Source organism: Nomascus leucogenys, chromosome 3 (genome assembly GCF_006542625.1).
Source record: "Nomascus leucogenys isolate Asia chromosome 3, Asia_NLE_v1, whole genome shotgun sequence".
Taxonomy (NCBI): Eukaryota; Metazoa; Chordata; class Mammalia; order Primates; family Hylobatidae; genus Nomascus; species Nomascus leucogenys.
The window spans coordinates 103,195,926-103,212,041 of record NC_044383.1 but is presented as its reverse complement, the minus strand read 5'-3'; the positions used below and the strand labels follow the sequence as shown (position 1 = coordinate 103,212,041).

General features: G+C 35.6%; 1 protein-coding gene across 3 annotated transcripts in view; it reads left to right on the top strand.

Annotated features, from left to right (window-relative positions):
* Positions 1-821: 821 nt before the first annotated feature.
* GPRC6A (G protein-coupled receptor class C group 6 member A) overlaps positions 822-16,116 on the top strand; it is a 30,778-nt gene continuing 15,483 nt past the window's right edge. For all 3 annotated transcript variants that reach the window (XM_030803334.1, XM_030803329.1, XM_030803321.1), the window contains exons 1-2: positions 822-1,059; positions 13,845-14,148. In XM_030803334.1, coding sequence (XP_030659194.1) covers positions 866-1,059; positions 13,845-14,148 — 498 coding nt within the window. In that variant the 5' untranslated portion in view covers positions 822-865. The remainder of the gene's footprint in view (positions 1,060-13,844; positions 14,149-16,116) is intronic.

Below are 16,116 nucleotides of genomic sequence, written 5' to 3'. Positions count from 1 at the left end.
CTTTTTCTTAATGGTGACTACATTATTGAGGTTTCTCTATCCTCTGTTAAATTCCAAAAGACACCCATCAAATTATGTTAGTTCAGAGATTCCTAAGTACTTAAGAATATGTAGCCTGAAATTAGTCCCAAATTTATTAAAATATAGCACCCACAATAGTGGAAATGTCAATGATCTGTGAACAGACCTTTCTTGTTCAAAGCAAAATACTGTATCGGACAAGTTTCATCTTGTTTTTAGTTTTACCCATCTTCACAAAAGCTACATATTTCTAACACAGGGAAAGTGGAAGTGACAAATACCTAATGTGGAAGTGACAAATACCTAAATTTAACTGAATTTCATTTTTTAAATAGAGCTTTTCAGGAAAAATAAAAGCAGGATGGTTTTTTTCTAAACACCTGATAAACTATATTGAATTACTTGTGCCTTGAATGTGATACCTTTTTGAAATGCAGAACTGTCTATTTCTAAAGGGGAAAAACTTTTCCAAACTGCTTCTTCTTGAAAGTTCTACATTCTGCTTCAAAAGAAATGCCAACGTGACTCAGGGCCTTTGACATATCACTCACTAGAGTAAAAAAGTACCATTACAGTGAAACTTGTGTTTATAATTCTATCAGCTTTTACATCACATGACTGCTATCACATTATCTCTAACACTGGAGTGTTAAAAACTCTATGTTCTTATTGGTGAAATAACTGTTTTGACTATCATCAAGTATCTGAATACTGAGGGTTTCTGGCCCTTGACACTGTCCTATACCTTATAAGGTGTTTACAGGTGAAATAGGAATCTTGTTGGCACTCCGTGCACTTAATGATTCCTAAGAACTCACATGAACTGAGCAAATGAGATAGAAACATGGCATTCTTAATTATACTAATTACCTGCTTTGTGATTATTCTTGCTACTTCACAGCCTTGCCAGACCCCTGATGACTTTGTGGCTGCCACTTCTCCAGGACATATCATAATTGGAGGTTTGTTTGCTATTCATGAAAAAATGTTGTCCTCAGAAGACTATCCCAGACGACCACAAATCCAGAAGTGTGTTGGGTGAGTAACTCTCAAAAAACACATTTAGATTTCAAGATTGTCATGAGACTAGGACATATAAACTGTTGACTTGTATTAATATCTAAATCATTTTAAAAAATAAACTCATATATATTTTTTAAGTTGCATATGGTTAATCTTGCAATCCTTTAAAAGAGAGCTGTAACAACCCTATATGTATAATGAAACAACCTCCAAATGCAGAGGATATGCATGCTTTTCATTAATATATTAATTCAGATTTTGCCTTTAAAAAAACAATGCCTGAAGTCACTTGAAAAGACATTGTGGCCTATTTTTCACTACAAGCATACATAACCCACATGTATTTCTATCACACACATGTATTTTGTTTTAAACACAGATCTATTATTTAATGTTTTGTTTAAAATAGACTATAGTTGAATTTTTTTCTTACTAACATTTTTTTTCAACACTGCATTCATTTCATTCCAGAAATAGTCTAACTCTTTCCTGATAAATTAAGACCCTCCTCAACTCAAAGTGCTCCTTCCTCCTGGATGAACACTTTGTGTCATGAGAGCTTACCTATGAGAAAGACATTTCGCTGGCACAGTATAATGTAGAAAAGTAAAGCTGGGTGGAAGGTGTTGCAAATGGATTTTCCTTAAGGAGAACAGGATATTCTAATTCTCATTTCAGTTTTGGGACAAGCTAATTTTGTAAACTTAGGTAGATCACTTAAACTCTGAGTTCCAGTTTCACTGTTGTGTATATTTTCTCATCTGTAAAACAAAGGCCTGCCTAACCTCTAAGGACACAGGCAGCATCAGCTGCTGTTGCTATGGAATGTGCTCTTCATGCTTCCTTCCAACTATAAAATTCTCATTCTATTTTTATGTTTCTGTGTCTAAGTTTAATCTTGTTTTTTCTCTTACCTTTCTTTCTTTATCAGCGAAGTATTTCCCAAGCCCTCTGAGAATACTTTTAGATAAAATGTGATCCCCTGTCACACTAAGATTTCTTGGCATTCTCCCTAAAATTTGGGCACTTTTAGCTATTGTCATCGTAATCATTGATTAACAGGAATACCAGAGAATGGTAAAAAAAAAAAAATTAATAATTAATGAAGATTTCCAGCGCACTACGTTGGCACACAAAGAATGACTGCAGAGTTGAGGCCCACAATTGCAGGCCAACAATTAAGGATGGAAAACACTAAATAGTTATTTGACCAAATAAGGAAATTTCCTATTTTAAAAAATCACTCCATTGAAAATCTCTAACCTTTTTGTCACTCATCAAGAGAAATGGTACTCACTCAACATTGCACAACTGCTTATTAATTGCCTACATTACCTGTACCCTATTATAGGCACTGGCACACCAACATGAATACACCAAGGAGGTTCCAACTCTAATGGAGCTTACATGTGGTGGACTCTGAAAATATTATACAATTTAATGTCAGACAACCTATTCGTTTACCCTTTTTCTCTTCTATGTTTCTTTTTTTAATTGATACATATTAGATACATATTAGTTTACAGATTTATGAGGTACATGTGGTATTTTGTTATATGCTTAGAATGTGTAATGATCAAGTCAGGCTTTTTGAGGTGTCCACCACTTTGAGTATTGTCACTTCTATATGTTGGGAACAATTCAAGTCCTCTCTTCTAGCTATGTTGAAATATACAATACATTGTTGCTAACTAGAGTGACTGCTGTCAAACGATTGAACTTCTATCTTTTATCTAACTATATGTTTATACCCACTAACCTACCTCTCTTTATCCCCTCTCCTACCCACCCAACTTCCCATCCTCTAGTACTTTTATAATGTCAGCTCTCTACCTTTATGATATCAATGTTTTTAGCTCCCACATATGAGTGAGAACATATGACATTCGTCTTTCTGTGCCTTAGTTATTTCACTTAACATAATGGACTCCAGTTTCATCCATGTTGCTGCAAATGATACGATTTTATTCTTTTTTTATAGCTGAGTAGTATTCTTTTGTGTATATATACCATATTTTCTTTATCTATTCTTCTATTGATGGACACAAGTTGATTCTATATCTTTGCTATTGCAAATAGTGTTATGGTAAGCATGTGAGTGCAGGTATCCCTTTAGTATACTGATTTCCTTTTCTTTGAATAGATACCCAATAGTAGGATTACTGGATTACATTTATCATTTTTAGATTTTTGAGAAATATCCATACTCTTTCCCATAGGGGTTGTACTAATTTACATTTTCTCCAACCGTATAGATGAGTTCCCTCTTCCACATGTCCTTGCCAGCATCTGTTTTTGTTTTTGTTTTTGTTTTGTTTTTGTCTTTTTAGTAATAGCTATTCTAACTGGGGTAAGATAATATCTCATTGTGGTTTCAATTTGCATTTCTTTGATGATTAGTGATGCTGAGCATTTTTTATATACCAGTTGGTCATTTATATCTTCTTTTAAGAATCATCTGTTCGTGTTCTTTGACCACTTGTTAATGAGATTTTGCTTTTTTATTGTTGAGTTTTTCAATTTCATGTGTATTCTGGATATTAGTCTTTTGTTGGATGAATAGTTTGCAATTATCTTCTCCCATTCAGTGGTTGTCTCTTCATTCTTGATGGTTTCCTTTCCTGTATATTTTTATTTTAATATGCTACCATTTGTCTATTTTTCTTTTAGTTGTCTGTGCTTTTCAGGTCTTACCCATAAAATCTTTGCCTAGACTGATGTCCTTAAGTGTTTTCCCTATGTTTTCTTCTAATAGTTTTGTAATTTGGGATCTTATGTTTAAGTTCTTAATCCACCTAGGTTGATTTTTGTATACAGTGAGAGAAAGGAGTCCAGTTTTATTCTTCTGCATATGGATATCCAATTTTCCCTGTACAATTTGTTGAAGTCCTTTCCCCTGAATAGGTTCTTGCCTCCTTTGTCAAAAATCAGTTGGCAATAAATATGTGGATTTACTTTTTAGTTGTCTATTCTGTTTCCCATGATCTATGTACCTATTTTTATACCATGTTGTTTTGGTTACTATAACCTTGTGATATAATTTTGTCAGGTAGTTTGATGCCTCCAGTTTTGTTCATTTTGCTCAGGAGTGCTGTGGCTATTCTGGCTTTTTTTTGTTGTTCCATATGAATTTTAGGATTTTTTTAATATCTGTGAAAAATGATGTTGATATTTAATAGGGATTGCATTGACTCCATATGTTGCTTTGGGCATTATGGTCATTTTAACACTATTATTTTTTCTGATCCTTGAGCATGAGATGTCTCTCCATTTATTTGTGTTCTCTTCAATTACTTTCATCAGTGTTCCATGGTTTTCATTGTAGAGATCTTTCCCCTCCTTGGTTAAATTTATTCCTATGTATTTTTTGTAGCTATTGTAAATGGGATTGCTTTCTTGATTTCTTTTTCAGCTATTTCACTACTGGTGTACAAAAATCCTATTGATATTGTATCCTGCAACTTTACTGAATTTGTTTATAAGCTCTAAGCGGTTTTTTGTGGAGTCTTTTGGTATTTCTAAATATGAGATAATGTCAACTGCAAAGAGGGACAATTTGACTTCCTCTATTTCAGTGTGTGTGCCATTTGTTTCTTTCTCTTGCCTGATTGCTTTGGCCAGGACTTCCAATACTATGTTGAATAAGAGTGGTGAAAGTGGGCATCCTTGTCTTGCTCCACTTCTTAGAGAAAAGGCTTTCCACTTTCCCCAGTCGGTATGATGTTAACTATGGGTTTGTCATATATGGCCTTTATTAATTTGAAGTATGTTCCATCTGTGCCTAGTTTGTTGAGAGTTTTTATCATGAAAGGTGTTGTATTTTATCAAATACTTTTTCTACATCTATTGAGATGATCACATAGTTTTTGTCCTTCATCCTGTTGATGTGATGTATTACATTTATTGATTTGTGTATGTTAAACTATCCTTGCATGGTTGATATTACACTTAATCATGGTGTATTATCTTTGTGATGCACTGTTGAATTCTATTTGCTAGTATTTTTTGAGGATTTTTGCATGTATGTTCATCAGAGATATTGGTCTATGGTTTTCTTTTTTTTATTGTGTCCTTATCTAGTTGTGGCATTAGGGTAATGCTGGCCTCATAGAATGAGTTAGAGAGAATTCCATCCTCTTGAATTTTTTGGAGTAGTTTGAAGAAGATTACTATTATTTCTTCTTTATATGTTTGGTAGAATTCAGCAGCAATCCATCTGGTCCTGAGCTATTATTTATTGGGGACATTTTATTACTGATTTAATCTTGCTATTTGTTATTGGTCTGCTCAGGTTTTCTATTTCTTCCTGATTTAATCTTGGTAGACTGCATGTTTCCAGGAATTTTCACATTTCCTCTAGGTTTTTCCATTTGTTAGCATATAATTGTTCCTAATGTCTCTGATAATCTTTTGTATTTCTGTGGTATCAGTTGTAATGTCTCCTTTTTCCTCTCTGATTTTGTTTATTTGGGTCTTTTTTCAGTTAGTCTAGCTAATGATTTGTGAATTTTATCTTTTTGAAGAATCAACTTTTCATTTTATTGATCCTTTGTATTTTTTTGTCTCTATTTCATTTAGCTCTGCTAGATCTTTATTATTTCTTTCCTTCTACTAATTTTGGATTTCATGTTTTTTTGCTTTTCCAGTTCCTTAAGGTACATTCTTAGGTTATTTGAAATCTTTCTACTTTTTTGTTGTAGGTGTTCATTGCTATTTACTTCCTTCTTAGTACTGCTTTTGGTGTATCCCACTGGCTTTGGTATGTTACTGATATGGTTCGGATCTGTGTCTTTGCCCAAATCTCATATCAAATTATAATCCCTAATGTTGGAGGTGGAACCTGGTAGGAGGTGATTGGATCATGGGAGCAGTTTCTTATGAATGGCTTAACACCATCCCCCTAGTGCTGTTATTATGATACAGTTCTCATAAGATCTGGTTGTTTAAAAGTGTGTAGCGTATCCCCTCTCTCTTTCTTCCTCCTAATCTGGCCATGTAAAGTGCCAGCTCCCCGTTTGCCTTCTGCCATGATCATAAGTTTCCTGAGGCCTCCCAAGTTGCTAAGCAGATGTCAGCATCATGCTTCCTGTGCAGCCAACAGAACCATGAGCCAATTAAAACTCTTTTCTTTATAATTTACTCAGTCTCAGGTATTTTTTATTCAATGCAAGAATGGGCTAATACAGAAAATTGGTACCAGAGAGGTGGGGCATTGCTATAACGATACCTGAAAATGTGGAAGCAGCTCTGGAACTGGGCAATGGCCAGTGGTTGGAACAATTTGGAGGGCTCCAAGGAGATAGGAAGATGAAGGAAAGTTTGGAACTTCCTAGAGACTTCTTAAATTGTTGTGACCAAAATGATGATGGTGATATATATGGACAATGGAGTTCAGGCTGAAGAGGTCTCAAATGGAGATTAGGAACTTATTAGGAACTGGAGTAAGGGTTATCTTTGCTATGCGTTAGCAAAGAACCTGGTGGCATTGTGCCCCTGCCCAGGGATCTGTGGAACTTTGAACTTGAGAGTGATGATTTAGGGTACCTGGCAGAAGAAATTTCTAAGCAGCAAAGCAGTCAAGAAGTTGCCTGGCTGCTTTTAATAGCCTAGCTCATATGTGTGAGCAAGGAAATGATGTAAAACTGAAACTTATATTTAAAAGGGAAGGAGAGTGTAAAAGTTTGGAAAATTTGCAGCCCAGCCACATGTTAGAAAAAACAAAACAAAAAACAAACAAACAAAAATTTCTGGGAGAGGAATTGAAGCTGGCTGCAGAAATTTGCATTAAATAAAGAGAAGTTGAATGTTAATAGCCAAGACAATGAGAAGACTTCAAAGGTATTTCAGAGACCTCCATGGCAGCCCCTCCCATCACAGGCCCAGAGGCCTAGGAGGGAAGAATGATTTCTTGAGCTGAGACCAGGGCCCTGCTGCTTCTTGTGTCCCAGCCACTCCAGCTTCAGCTTGTACCAGTGTCCCCTGGATGTGAGACATGGAGTTAAAAGAGATTATTTTGGAGCATTAAGATGTAATGATTGCCCTGCTGGGTTTGGGACTTGTATGGGGCCTGTAGGCCCTTTCCTTTGGCCAATTTCTCCCTTTTCAAATAGGAGTATTTACCAAATGCCTGTACTCTCATTGTGTCTTAGAAGTAACTAACTTATTTTTTATTTTGCAGGCTCATAGGCAGAAGGGACTACTCAGATGAGACTTTCGACTTTGGACTTTTGAGTTAATGCTAGAATTAGTTAAGACATTGGGAGACCGGTGAGAAGGAATGATTGTATTCTGCAATGTGAGAAGGACATGAGATTTGGGAGGAGCAAGGGATGGAATATAAAAATGTGTTACATCTTCCCTCTCTCTTTCTTCCTTTTGCTCTGGCCATGTGAGGTGCTAATGCCCCCCTTTGCCTTCCACCTTGATTGTATATGTCCTGAGACCTCCCAAGAAACTGAACAGATGCCAGCATTGTGCTTCCAATACAGCCTGCAGGACCATGAGCCAATTAAACCTCTTTTCTTTAGAAACTACCCAGTCTCAGCTATTTCCTTATAGCAATGTGAGAAGGAACTAATACATTTGTGTTTCCATTTTCATTTGTTTTAATAAGATTTTTTATTTCCATCTTAATTTCTTCATTAATCCAATGGTTATTCAGAAGCATGTGGTTTAATTTCTGCTGATTTGTATAGTTTCCAAAGTTCCTCTTGTTATTATTTCTAATTTTAGTTCATTGCAGCCTGAGAATATATTTGATCTAATTTTTATTTTTGTAAATTTGTTAAGACTTGTTTTATGGCCTAATATATGGCCTCATCTGGAGAATATTCCATGCACTGATGAGAAGAATGTGTATTCTACAGTTGTTGGATAAAATGTTCTGTAAATGTCTGTTAGGTCCCCTTGGTCTAAAGTTCAATTTAAGTCCTTTTCTTGAGATGAAGTCACACTCTGTTGCCCAGGCTGGAGTGCAGTGGTGCAATCTTGGATCACTGCAACCTCCGCTTCCTGGGTTCAAGCAATCCTTCCCACCTCAGCCTCCCAAGTAGCTGGGATTACAGGTGTGTACCACCATGCCTAGCTAATTTTTGTATTTTTAGTAGAGATGGGGTTTCATCATGTTGGCCAGGCTGCTCTTAAACTCCTGACCTCAAGTGATCCACCCTCCTCAGCCTCCCAAAGTGCTGGGATTACAGGGGTGAGCTACCATGCCTGGTCATAAGTTTGTTATATTTTTGCTGATTTTCTGTCTAGATGATCTGCCTAATGCTCAGTAGGGTGTTAAAGTTTCCCACTATTATTGTATTGCAGTCTCTCTCTTTTTAGATTTAGTAATTTTTGCTTTATGAATCTGGGTGCTTCAGTGTTGGTTGCATATAAATTTTAAATTATTTCCTCTTCCTGGATTGATTCCTTATCATTATATAATGACCTTCTTTTACTTTTTCTACTATGTTTGGCTTACAGTGTGTTTTATCTGATATAAATATAGCTACTTCTGCTCACTTTTGGTTTTTGTTTGCATGGGATATCTTTTTCTATCCCTTTACTTTCAGTCTATATGTGCTTTTATATGTAAAGTGCAGTTCTTATAAGTTGCATATAATTGGATCATGCTTTTTTAATTTATACAGTCAGTCTATATCTCTTTTTTTCTTTTTTTAATTATACTTTAAGTTCTAGGGTACATGTGCCCAATGTGCAGTTTTGAAAGGTATACATGTGCCATGTTGGTTTGCTGCACCCATCAACTCATCATTTACATTAGGTATTTCTCCTAATGCAATCCCTCCCCCAGCCCCCCACCACACGACAAGCCCCAGTGTGTGATGTTCCCCGCCCTGTGTCCAAGTGATCTCATTGCTCAATTCCCACCTATGAGTGAGAACATGTGGTGTTTGGTTTTCTGTCCTTGTGACAGTTTGCTGAGAATGATCGTTTCCAGCTTCATCCATGTCGCTACAAAGGACATGAACTCATCCTTTTTATGGCTGCATAGTATTCCATGGTGTATATGTGCCACATTTTTTTTATCCAGTCTATTATTGATGGACATTTGGGTTGGTTGCAAGTCTTTGCTATTGTGAATAGTGCCTCAATAAACATACGTGTGCTTGTGTCTTTATAGTAGCATGATTTATAATCCTTTGGGTATATACCCAGTAATAAGATTGCTAGGTCAAATGATAATTCTAGTTCTAGATCCTTGAGGAATCGCCACACTGTCTTCCACAATGGTTGAACCAATTTACACTCCCACCAGCAGTATAAAAGAGTTCCTATTTATCCACATCCTCTCTAGCATCTGTTGTTTCCTGACTTTTTAAAGATCTCCATTCTAGCTGGTGTGAGATGGTATCTCATTGTGGTTTTGATTTGCTTTTCTCTGATGACCAGTAATGATGAGCATTTTTTCATGTGTCTGTTGGCTGCATATATGTCTTCTTTTGAGAAGTGTCTGTTCATATCCTTTGCCCACTTTTTGATGGGGTTGTTTGTTTTTTCTTGTAAATTTGTTTGAGTTCTTTGTAGATTCTAGATATTAGCCCTTTGTCAGGTGGGTAGATTGCAATAATTTTCTCCCATTCTGTAGGTTGCCTGTTCACTCTAATGGTAGTTTCTTGTGCTGTGCAGAAGCTCGTTAGTTTAATTAGATCCCATTTGTCTATTTTGGCTTTTGTTGCCATTGCTTTTGGTGTTTTAGTCATGAAGTGCTTGCCCATACCTACGTCCTGAATGGTATTGCCTAGGTTTTCTTCTAGGGTTTTTATGGTTTTAGGTCTAACATGTAAGTCTTTAATCCATCTTGAATTAATTTTTGTATAAGGTGTAAGGAAGGGATCCAGTTTCAGCTTTCTACATATGGCTAGCCAGTTTTCCCAGCACCATTTATTAAACAGGGAATCCTTTCCCTGTTTCTTATTTTTATCAGATTTGTCAAAGATCAGATGGTTGTAGATGTGTGGCATTATTTCTGAGGGCTCTGTTCTGTTCCATTGGTCTATATGTCTGTTTTGGTACCAGTACCATGCTGTTTTGGTTACTGTAACCTTGTAGTATAGTTTGAAGTCAGGTAGCGTGATGCCTCCAGCTTTGTTCTTTTGGCTTAGGATTGTCTTGGCAATGCGGGCTCTTTTTTGGTTCCTTATGAACTTCAAAGTAGGTTTTTCCAATTCTGTGAAGAAAGTCATTGGTAGCTTGATGGGGATGGCATTGAATCTATAAATTACCTTGGGCAGTATGACCATTTTCACGATATTGATGCTTCCTATCCATGAGCATGGAATATTCTTCCATTTGTTTGTATCCTCTTTTATTTCATTGAGCAGTGGTTTGTAGTTCTCTTTGAAGAGTTCCTTCACATCCCTTGTAAGTTGGATTCCTAGGTATTTTATTCTCTTTGTAGCAATTGTGAATGGGAGTTCACTCATGATTTGGCTTTCTGTTTGTCTGTTAATGGTGTATAAGAATGCTTGTGATTTTTGCACACTGATTTTGTATCCTGAGACTTTGCTGAAGTTGCTTATCAGCTTAAGGAGATTTTTGGCTGAGATGATGGGGTTTTCTAAACATACAATCATGTCATCTGCCAACAGGGACAATTTGGCTTCCTCATTTCCTAATTGAATACTCTTTATTTCTTTCTCCTGCCTGATTGCCCTGGCCAGAACTTCCAACACTATGTTGAATAGGAGTGGTGAGAGAGGGCATCCTTGTCCTGTGCCAGTTTTCAAAGGGAATGCTTCCAGTATTTGCCCATTTAGTATGATATTGACAGCCAGTCTATATCTCTTAAGAGGGGAATTTAATCCTTTTAAATTCAAGGTTAATATTGACATATGAGGCTTTGTTCCTGTCATGCTGTTGCTTACTGTTTGTTTTATATATTCTATGTTCCTTTATTTTTCTCATTTTTGTCATTGTGGTTTGGTAGATGAATATCTGTAGTAGTATCATTTGAGTCCTTCATCTTTTTTACCATTGTTTTACACTTTCTTATGTTTTCGCCATGATATGCATCATTATTTTACTTCCAGGTATAGAACTCCCTTGAGCATTTGTAGGGCCAGTCTAGTAGTGCTGAATTCCCTCAGCTTTTGTTTCTCTAGGAACAACTTTATTTCTCCTCTATTTATGAAGGATAAGTTTTCTGGATATAGTATCCTTGGCTGGCAGGGTTTTTTCCGCAACACTTTAAATATATCATCTCATTCTCTTCTGGCCTATAGGGTTTCTGCTGAGATATCCTCTGTTAGTATAATGGGATTTCCTTTAGAGGTGACTAAATTCTTTTCTGACTGTTTTTAGAATTCTTTCTTTGTCATTGACTTTAGACATTTTGACTATAATATACTGTGGAGAATTTGTGCATTGTATCCGTTTAGGGATTGCTGGGCCTCCTGTATCTGGATATCTAAACATCTTGCTGGATGTGGAAAGTTTTTATCTATTATTTTGTTATATAAGTTTAACTATTTCAATATCTCTTTACCTTCTGGGATATCAATAATTTGTATATTTGGTCACTTTATGGTGTTCCATATAACATGAAGGCTTTGTTTAGCTTTTTTTAATTTTTTTTCCTTTATATTTTCATGGCTGGGTTATTTCAAAAGTTGAACCTGAACTGTCTTCAGGTTCAGAGGTTCTTTTGCCTGCTTGAACTAATCTATTTTTGAAGCTTTCAAATGTGTTATGTTGTTCATTCAATGAATTGTTCAGTTGCAGAATTTCTGTTTGATTCTTTTATGACATCTATGTCTTTGGTAAACTTCTCATTCATATCCTGAATTGTTTTTCAGATTTCTTTGTATTGTTTTTCAGAATTATCTTGTATCTCACTATCCTTCTTTAGAATCTGTAATTTGGATTCTTTTTCTGGAATTTCGTTAATTGCTTTTTGATTGAGATCTGTTTCTGGAGAATCATTGTGTTTTTTTTTTTAAATGTATTTAAATTTTTTTTCTTAAAGACCAGTATGATAGTATATCTTCCTTTAAAAGTGTCATTTTTCTGACTTTTTCATGTTTCCTGTGTTCTTATGTTAATATATGTACATCTGATGTTTCAGTTGCTTCTTCCAATTTTTAAAAATTTGTTTTTGTATGGGGAGAACGTTTCCTAAGGATGAATGGATAGTGTTGGTTGGGCAGGGTCCTTTGGCTTTTATTCTGGTTGCAGTAGTAGTGTAGTTTCTTTGATTTCTTTGGCCATGACTAGCATAAGTGCCATCTGACATTTCCTCAGTGGCCTAGGGTACAGTTATTAGTGGGGGCTATGATGCAGTTTTGCTGGTGACTGGGATGCCAAGTAAGCCAGTCTCTGAGCCCAAGTGGTGTTAGCAATGGGCTAAGTATGCCCATCATTGTGTCCCAGGGCAGTATACACTGGCACCAGTGTTAGGTCAGACCAGGCCAATTCTTGGGCCTCCAGGTGCCTTACTCAAATACTGGTAGTGGAAGCCATGGAATCAGCAGGTTGGTGATTTCTTGGGCTCTTGGGACACTTGTGTGGCATGCATGATGGCAATGGCAGTGACAGGATGACCCTCTGAGTCCTGAGTGGTGCTTGCTAATGTTGGTTGTGCCAATGATGAGCTGGGCTTACTTCTCCTTTTTAATTGAAATTGTAATGTTAAAATTAAAATTTTAATTAAATTAAAATTTCTTTATTAAATTTAAAATTTTAATAAAGAGGGATATTATTGTTCAGGGTTTTGATATTATAGTTTCTTTTTAGTTCATTATGTTTCGATAAATTAAGCTATTTGAATATTACTATTTGTCATTGCAAGCCATGGTTCACAATGACAAATAGTAATCTTCAAATAGTTTAACTTATTAATATATTTTTATTATTATTTACTTTATTCTTTTAGGGAGGGAAGAAGAGTATCTGGCCAAGAAGCAACAAGTGCAAAATTGGAATGTCCAAAGAATATTAAAAAATGTAATCTGGCCATATCAGTGAAGCAGAAGGAAACATAGTAAGAGATGCGTTTGTAGAGATAGAACCATCTAAACATGGTTCACAATGACAAATAGTAATATTCAAATAGTTTAATTATCAAAACTTAATGAACTAAAAAGAAGCTAGAATATCAAACCCTGAACAATAATATCCCCCTTTATTCATTTTAAAAATGTGTATTGAACCCTTATTATATATTAGGCACTATTTGTAATATCTTGTATATAGTGGTAGATGAAATAAACTTAACAGTAAATCTGTAATCAGACAACTCAATGCTCTGGAATAATCACAAATCAAGATGTATAAAAAATGTCCTCCGAATGTGGAAATAGCTATGCCTCAGAACTAAAATAAGGCACTTCATCTAGGAGCAGGCTGTTAGGCTTTAACCAAAGCTGTTTAAATGTAATTCTGAAGAGTCTTATTTATCTGGTTTCCAGTCACACAGACTAGAATCAGAAAACTAAAAGACAGGTTTATGAGTCTAAAAAGCAAGCATTTTGACAGCAATAAAATGCTGATCTCTAACTACAAAAAGGAACAAAAATCAAACACATCTTCATATTGCAGTGTTCAAAATGATCAAAAAATTCATCAAGAAAAGGTTAAATCCTGTAGCATAGACTCCTTTTAAGAAACTGGGTTCTTATATTACCCTTCATAAATATTTTCATGAGAAATTGTTTTTAAATAAAATTTAGATCCTTTAAGAGATAAGCTTCAGTAATCCAGAAATTGTTATGAGGAGATGTGGGCAAAATGAGATACAGCATGTCCATAGAAGAGTTATGTTCTGATTTCAAAAAATACTTGTTTCCCAACAGCTTTGAAATATCAGTCTTTCTTCAAACTCTTGCCATGATACACAGCATTGAGAAGATCAACAATTCAACACTATTATCTGGAGTCAAACTGGGGTATGAAATCTATGACACTTGTACAGAAGTCACAGTGGCAATGGCAGCCACTCTGAGGTTTCTTTCTAAATTCAACTGCTCCAGAGAAACTGTGGAGTTTAAGTGTGACTATTCCAGCTACATGCCAAGAGTTAAGGCTGTCATAGGTTCTGGGTACTCAGAAATAACTATGGCTGTCTCCAGGATGTTGAATTTACAGCTCATGCCACAGGTAGGTTTTGTGCTACCTCCATACATTGCTTTTTATCACATTTGTTATTATGAAAGGATCAGGGAAACCTGAGGAAACTAGTTAGGGAGTCACTTTTACTTTAACTTTTCTTTCTCTTTAGTTAAAGAAAGGATGCACACCATTACAGAGAGTATAGTGAAAAAGTACCAAGGGAGTAATTATCCCTCAGTCTATCTGGTCTAGTTTCTGACCGTTTTCAGCTTGATTTGTATAAGACACAAACATCTTCAGGCCTAAACTGCCTTGTTTCTAAAATAACGTCAGTCACATGCTATGAAGAAACTGAAGAGACTGAGGAGTAAGGAGATAGAGAGGTCAAGGAAGACTTCTTGAGGAAGTGACATTTAGTCTCAAGCTTGAGTGAGGAGTGTGAAGGGAGGATGAGGGAGGGGCGAAAGAGTATCTGAGAAAGCAGCAAGTGCAAAGTTGGAATGCCCAAAGAATAGCAAAAAGGCCAATCTGGCTAGATCAGTTGAAGCAAAAGGAAACATAGTAAGAGATGCTTTTGTAGAGACAGGCAAAGCCCGGGTCATGTAGCATCTTGTAAGCCCTGGGACGGTTTGCATGTTGTTCTGAATATGATGGGGAAGGTTTTGAGCAAAGACTGTAGAACTATTTATCTCCCTGGAATGCAAGCCAATAACCAGAAAGTAAGCAAAAAGTTCTCTGAAAAAAACAAATCAGATGTCAGAGCACTGTGTACTAAGTTCTTGAACATTACTCAGAGCCAATTAAGTCTCTTTGGCTTTCATTTTGAAATCGCACTACTTTGTAACTCTCTATGTCACTGATTTCCAATCTTAAGGAAGAAGAGAAGCCAAAAGTTAGAAAAGAAAAAGCCTTATATTCAGATGATTAAGAAGTGACCATCTGATAGAAGTGAGCAGACAGAAAATATATATATATAACATAATGAATGTGTATAAGAATTCAAAATATATAACATTTTGGAGGTAGAGTAAATAAATACATATACAAATAAAGACTATTAGCATTCCATTATATTATAGCCTAGTGACGTAGGTAATAAAAAATTTAATCCAAAATGATTAAACAAAAAGAACTATTTATCAAATACATCAAAGATAAAGCTTTGGCTTAAAATTTCTAGACTATGTATAATACTAGTTAGGTGATACGTAAGGAAAGCAGACTTTTTTAACAACTGGCTAATGCAAAAATGCAATTTATGTAATAGACAGCAGAAAAGGTAAGGGGACATTCCATGGGTAACACTAATTTTAAGAAAGCTCAGCTCTTAACAATGTGGCTGAGCATAGCAACATCAGGTACTTGGAAGGGAACTTAGGTTTACTGAAAGTTCACCATGCGCTCGTATCTATTTAAATTTTCTCCTTTAATCTTAGCAAGAATCTTATAACTTTACAGTAAAGAAACATTAAATAACGTTCCCAAATTTACTGGAGTTGGGATTCTAACAGTTTATCTGGTTCCCAAGCCTATTGTCTTTCCACCATACCATATGGCAGCTGCAAGTAGTTAAAAAAAAAAAAAAAGAAGAAGAAGAAAAGAAGAAAAAGAAATACTGAACAAGTGACATGTTACTATTGCAGCTATAGAAGGTAATAATTCACCCAAGCTATGAATCAGGCAAAACTTTGTGTACATTAAGTAGGTCTTCCAAAAATGCTGATACTTATTTGACTAGATCAGGAGTCAGAAAATCACAGCCCGCGGACCAAATGTGGTTCTCATGCTCTTGAGCTTTCAAGCTAAAAATAGTTTTTACATTTCTAAAAGGTTGTAACAAAAAAATAGATATGACAGAGACTATACATGACCAAAAAGCTTAAAATATTTTATATCTCGTTCTTTACAGGAAAATTTTGCTGACCCCTGGACAAGATGATTATTTGACTGATTAACTTTACCTAGAATAAATTCACCCAAATTATGAATTAGATAAGATTTTGCACGCACTGATGT